Source organism: Temnothorax curvispinosus, unplaced genomic scaffold, assembly GCF_003070985.1.
Source record: "Temnothorax curvispinosus isolate PA1 unplaced genomic scaffold, ASM307098v1 QBEX01009188.1, whole genome shotgun sequence".
In the NCBI taxonomy this organism is placed as follows: Eukaryota; Metazoa; Arthropoda; class Insecta; order Hymenoptera; family Formicidae; genus Temnothorax; species Temnothorax curvispinosus.
Genome location: NW_020218968.1, coordinates 1 through 6,990, shown reverse-complemented (window position 1 = coordinate 6,990; position 6,990 = coordinate 1). Strand labels below are relative to the sequence as shown.

Here is a 6,990-nt window from a genome sequence, read left to right as displayed (position 1 = left end):
TAACTATTTCTTTTGGAAAAATAAATAAATAAAAGTTACTATACATAAGAATTATTTACTATAAAATGAAAAAGACATATTATATGTGTAGGTTTAAAACTGTGCGAACCTCATCTGCAATGGTTAAAATATAATCAGGAACCATGGACCGATGTTGTTGAACATTGGGAGGCAAGTCGACTTGCTAGAATAATGGATATGACTACACACAAGGATGGAAATGTTCATCTCATTTTTACGAAATGGCCAATTTTAAAACATCCGCAGGGTTACAAACTGGTGAATATTTTAACAGCAGTATTTTTATTTTGAAAAGTTCGTAGAACCCATGTGACTGATCATTTTTAACAATTTTTACAGATCGAATCTGATTATACTGCACAATTCGGAAACATACTTTCTATATACAATGAATGGCCAGAGTTTTCACGAAAAATATATGCTCTCATGAAAATTGAAATTAAAGATAAAGTATATGAGGAACAATTAAACCAAATAAATGAAAATACATCAGAAGGTAACACGTAAAATTAACATTTTCTATTATTATTCAATCTAATTATTTTGCTATTATAATATAGATACATTTATTTCGTAATCTCAATTTTTTTTAGAAGAAAGAAATATTAGACTCTTAAAACTATTGCCAGCATTATGTATCCCAACAATGAGAATTCGTAAAGGTACGAGAAGCATGAAGCCTACAATAAGTGAATCATTAAATTCTTTTATTTTATCAGTAAATGTAAGTAATATTGTTATATCCTTTATATTTTATGTAAAACAATTTTATGCATGTAAAAATATAATTGCTGCAGTTGAGCTGAAAGAGATATTTATTTCTTGTTATTCCAGAGTTTTGCTGATTTTGAACGTGATATTGAACGTCAAAGGAATAGAGCAGCTGCGTTAAATTTGACTCTGCAACCATTTATTATTTTCGTGGGACGTGACGCTAGCTCAGTTAACGCATACTACGTTTGCATTGATAAAACATTATACAAAATTGAAAGTGCTCTTAAAGCTGTCGACGTATGCTACAAGTGCTTTTTTGTATTGCATGCGTGCTATCCTAAAGAATCTCAACAAATATGGCTTCTGATACAAAAATGTTTGTATAATATGACAACTGAGCACGATGTATGCAATAGCAAAGTTACATCCATCGAAATGGCTTTAAGGAAGATGTGAAGAGATTATTTCTTTATTATTATTTTTTAATATTTTTATTTTACGATAATGATTTTACGATAGAGATTATTTCTTTATTATTTTCTTTTAATATTTTTATTTTACGATAATGATTGATTGAAACACCCGACTCTGCTATGCGCTATAAAATTACTTTTATGTATAGATACGTTTTTCTTCGCGATTACGACAATCATATTGATAATAAAAAATTGCTTTTTGCTACGATATTTTATCTACACGGTAAAATACCTTATTATCTTATAAGTAAATACATTTTTTAATTAAAAAAGTGGAGAATGCCAATGTTGGGTTAAATTTTATATTACTCTTCACATTTTTGCAAGTTCAAAAAAAATTTTGATTTGCAAATATAGTATATTATTTCTTCAGAATAATTTATAGTATAATTAATTGTCGTCAATAAACTAAAAAGTTTATAAATTTAAAAAACTCATAAATCTAATTGTAAGTAAATATTACTATATGTAACAATAAACTGAATAACAATTTTACTTATCTTGTTATTTGTTATATGATACTCATAATCCAGCATCATTATTCATAGCTGTCTAATTAAATCAAGCCTTTATGATGTAGGTACTTATTACTTTAAGTGTGATAAAAAATTTGTAACAATATTCAGAATTTATTGACATTGGTCTCTTATAAATAACTAAATCAATAAAACATTGAAGACGCTTTTACCACGAAAGTTGAATTAATTCTCTGCCGACGATGCTCGTAAAATGATTTCTATCTTTCTCAACCGGAGGTCATGCAATATATCTTAACCTTTTTTTTACTTCGAGCAACACATTTATTCTATGATGTATTCAATAATAGCGTCATATGTCCTCACTCACATGGCTATAATATATCTTAGTACATGATTTAATCGTTAAAGCAAACTTATGAAAAATAAATTTAAAAACAAATTGAAATTTCTTCCTTAGAAAATATAAAAAATTATATATATATGTATATATATCTACAATGTTAACACACAGATGTTTTTACCAAATGAGTAACCAAATGATATTGTTTAGTTAACTCAAAAAATTTACCAAATTTTGCTTGGTCAACCAAAGAATCATTACATTTTGCTATTGTAACAAAATTATTTATTATCTGCGAACAACTATATTTTTTTGTTGCCATTAGTATAACTTTTCTCTCAAGAACAGCTAGAATCATTTACTTCGTCTCTCATACTTTACGTCTTTTAGTGATCAAGATATAACATAAAAGTAACAAAAAAGAAGAATATTTTTTTTACTTAAAAAATAAAAATAGATTTTTAAAATAAGATTAAAAGAACATGCAAAGTTTAACGTTATACGCTTTCTTCGTTCCCCTATAAAAAATTCCTGAAAAATACCTATTTTTAAAGACCTTCTCCGGCTCCAGTCATACTCAACTTGTATTCATGCTTAAAAAGAAAAATTTATTTTACTAAAGTTAATTTACTAAATATTACATATAACAACTAAAAAATAAGAAGTTAACTTCAAATCGCGTACTTTACACAAATATTTCTCGAAAATGAGTACCGCAAGGGTATTGAAACTTATCGCATATTATTAATTTCTATTTTTATATATAAAGCATCATATACTAGTCTTTCAAAAACATTTAGAAAAAACTTTTTTCACAATTTATTAAAATGTCTGTTTCACAATACCTCGGAATAGGAATTCCGTGTTAAAAGTTAAAACTTTGAAGCTCAATATCTCGATTTTTAATACCGCAAAAGGTACTAAAATTTATACTACACATAAAGCACACCTATAAATTAATGTATATTCACAGTTTCAAGAAAATCTAGAGAAAATTGATTTTCCGGAGAACGTCCTTAAGATCTTTCAAACCAGAATACGCTTTTGTAATTTATTATTTGTCATTAACATATTTTATTATTAATCACATACATATAAGTGTGAGAAAGCATATGGTACAAAATAATTTTAATATTCAAATTATTGTAATAATAAAGAAATCAATTATTTACATTTTCTTCTGTGTGTGTATGTGTGATGTTATTGACAATAGTTTCTTTGCACGTTTACATTTCTTTTGCAGATTTTTTACACGCTTAATTTTTACAAGTGTGATGTCAAATACAGACAAGATTTTTGTTTATCTGCTATAAGCGTTATTTTGAATGTAAGATTTTAATAATCAAATGTTTTTAATAATCAAACATTTTCAAACTGCAAGCGAGGGACAAGCAATATCATCTACAGCATGTATCCTTAAAATACTACGATCTTTTTTAGCAGCACTAGCCATTAGCGTATAATTTGTCCGCCGACATTACTAATTTCTTCTGCAGCAACACATAAAATGTTGAATAGTTTTCTCGAATGGTTGTAATAACGTCTGTATGTCCTTGCATTATTAATTCGTTAAGGTATTGCTCACATTCTCATTCTATTAACAAAATTTTGAAAAAAGTTATAACATTTTTAATAAAAAAAACTATTAATTTAGAAATTACATCTTCTGACCAAAAGCGTTGGTCGAAATTAATAATGTCTCGATGATTGATCCGAAAAATTGCTGTGTGAATCCGACAAAGCGAGTTGGCTCACGGTTTTTTCAATGTTCATATCGGTAAAGACGTTATATATTGCCAGTTACTGTCGATTTAAGCTGCTTTAACTGTTATTCTATTCACTGGCGAAATAAATTTATTATTCTGATTTTTAATAATATAAGAGAAATAAGACCGTTTTATGACCGTTATACAATCAATCAATATTAAATAAGCCGTGTACGATCCGAGCTTGGATCTTAATAGCCTAATAATATTTTTTATGTATAATTACACGTATATTTTTTCCAATCTTAATAAATTGCGCGCTGACTAACTTGTCAGACTTACAACACAGCTCCTGTTGGAGTAGTAAATTCTTTACTATTATTTAAATCGATTTAATTACAGGGGTGTGAGGGGATTTTATTAATCCAATAGGAGCTGTGTTGTCAGTCTGACAAGTTAATCGGCGTGTATTATAGTTGATTAAAGTTGGAAAAATATGTAAATATAGTATATAAAAAATATTATTAGGCTACTATAAAATCTAAGCTCAGATCGTAAATGGTTTATTTAATATTGATTAATAATATTTTTGATAAAAAAGCCGCCTAGAACCTAGAATGGAAATATTGGTTTAGTTCTAGTTCAGACTATAGCCACATATACTTCTTCTGAATAAGAAAATTTTAGCTTTTTGCGTTTCAGATACCTAGAACAGCTAGAATTATTTACACCGTCTGTCATTTATGGTGACCAGGATATAACAGAAAAGAAGAGCATTTTTGTTACTTAAAAAATAATTATAAATTTTCAAAATAAGGTGACGAGAACCTGCAAAGTTTAACGTTATTCACTTTCTTCGTTTCCCTATAAAAAGTTCCCTGAAAAATATATATTTTAAAGATCTTTTAAATCCGAATACCTCTGTTAATAATTCTTTACATTCTCTTCCTGACAGAAGAGATTTTACCACTTCTCAATATAAATATAAATTTATTCTCTTTTTCTTTTTCATATTCTCATTCTTTATTGTTTCACTTATATAATTATGCATCTATTATTTTAGAACATAAAATAGAACGGAAAAGAATTCAAGCAGCATTGTCAAAAGTTACTCCAACAACAACAATAGAAAATACAACAATAGAAACTACATTATCTGAAAATATAGTATTTATCTTATTAAAATATAGTACTTGTGCATTTTGTTGTAAACATTTTTAATAATTAATTTACTGTTTAAATATTTATACGATGATATAATTTCTAGATGCCTCCAGAGAATATAGAAACATATATAGAACCAGTGGCAAAAAAATCAAAGCTTTCATTATCAACAGAATGCGATATTGCTTCAACGTCGTCAAACATTTTGATAAATGAAATATCTGAAATTTCTAATAATAGCAGTAATGAAGTACACATTATTAGTGTGGATGATAGAATAGATAGAATATTCACAGCATACGATATCATTAACTTTGATTTAAGAGGCTTGTTAAACAGGTATATAGTAGGAAGAGCCATATTATTAAAATACGATGTTGAAAAATCTATTAACGATAGGGACCGCAATAATTTGTGTAAAATTATTATATGCCATTTTCTAAATGAAGGAAAACGGCTGAATAATGCAACAATAAGCATTCTGGCTGATAAAGTAGCAGAGATTTTTGAAGGAGAAAAAAGGTCAACTTATTATGTCAGTCCTATTGGAAAAAATAAATCACGTAATAACAAACCAGAAGTAGCAAGAGGAAAACTAATAGACAAGCATAGAAATAAATGGACTATGTTGAGGAAAATTATAGCAATTTCTGAAAAGCCTAAAGTCCAGGAAACGCAAGGTATGTTTTAATTGATATATAAAGTTAAGTTTAAGTTTTTTTAAGTAAATTTTCCTAAGGGAATGCTCGGCAGAAAGTGGAATATTTCTACCAAATATGAAGGTAATTTATTATTCACAGAAATCTTTTTATCATCCACACATTATCACTTTTTAAATCTACCAGTGAAATATATTCTTTATTGTATTTTTTATTTATGCTTACGAGATTATTTGAACTGAATTTTGGACAACTGAGATATCTCACAATAATATTTTCTAACAGAATAGCAAAATGTGCTCGATATAACTATTCTGTGAATTTTGTACGCGGTGTATTCTTACACAATAAATCGACCAATACTTACACCCATATATTATAGACTTCCAGATTATATATTAAACCTAATTTTGAAATAAATAACCTATTCATTTTAAGGCAATGAATCTTTGAAGTGTTATATATTTATTTATAGTATTATATTCTTTCTTGATGCATATATTTATATACATAAATTTTTTACATATCAGATATATATTATATACAATTTATCTTCACAGATCTATTACCTCAATTTAATAGAAAATAATTTATGACTCACCGATATGATGGCGTAACAGCGGCAGTTGTAATGCAAACTGTGTCGAAAACTACAAAACACAAATGTATTTAAATTAGAACTGCCCCGGTCTACCCTACTCGTAAACACAGTTGAGCTATCTTTAATACGCGCACTGGTTTTATCCTCACGGATAAAACTAGCATGTGCTTTTATACATGTTTTCCCACTTGAGTTAACGATTCGAGAAGGGACAGTAGTGGTAAAAAAAGATATGGGGGACTATGAGGGATCCGCGAGGGGGAGAGAAGAGACCGCGTGCCCCATACACGCATCGCGGCAAACGGGCAAGAAACTACCGAACTACAACTATGTACGCCGAAGAAGACGGCCTTGGTCTCACGCGGTCATTGGCTCGGCCTAGATAAAGCTTGAACTACGATTGACCTGTCAATTTTTCGTACGGGCGAAGCTGAAACGAGCTGAGTCGAGCCGAGTCGATACGGCAAAACCATATATTCGCTCGTTAGCACACTTAATTAAATCGACGACCGCTCTTATCTGCTCGCGAAATTTGGATCCCGCGAGCGCACCGCTCTATCGATATCCCGCGGCAATCGCGGAGACGAAACTTTGCGTTTCGTGATTTTTCGACTAGATCGTTCGATCGAGAGGACTTGTTGTTGCTCGTAATATAATCTTTTTTGATGCAAAAAGTCAATCAATGCCGAGAGAATCCCCATTTTATTCAAGATTAGAAATCTTTTCTATGACGTTACATTCATTTAGATTTGTTATGCCGAGTTAGTCCTAGAGAAAGGGAGGAGGAATTTGATCTCTCCCTCTCCTATAGTATTAAGTTCATTTTTCTG

At 29.2% G+C, this 6,990-nt stretch overlaps 1 protein-coding gene across 1 annotated transcript; it reads left to right on the top strand.

Annotated features, from left to right (window-relative positions):
* Window positions 1-91: 91 nt before the first annotated feature.
* Window positions 92-1,321, top strand: LOC112458796 (the record flags this gene model as incomplete). The annotated part of the gene is made up of 4 exons (XM_025022600.1): window positions 92-279; window positions 361-517; window positions 615-745; window positions 856-1,321. Coding segments are annotated over 4 exons (812 nt in total), but the record flags the coding sequence as incomplete, so codon positions are not given.
* Between the last annotated feature and the right edge of the window lie 5,669 nt (window positions 1,322-6,990).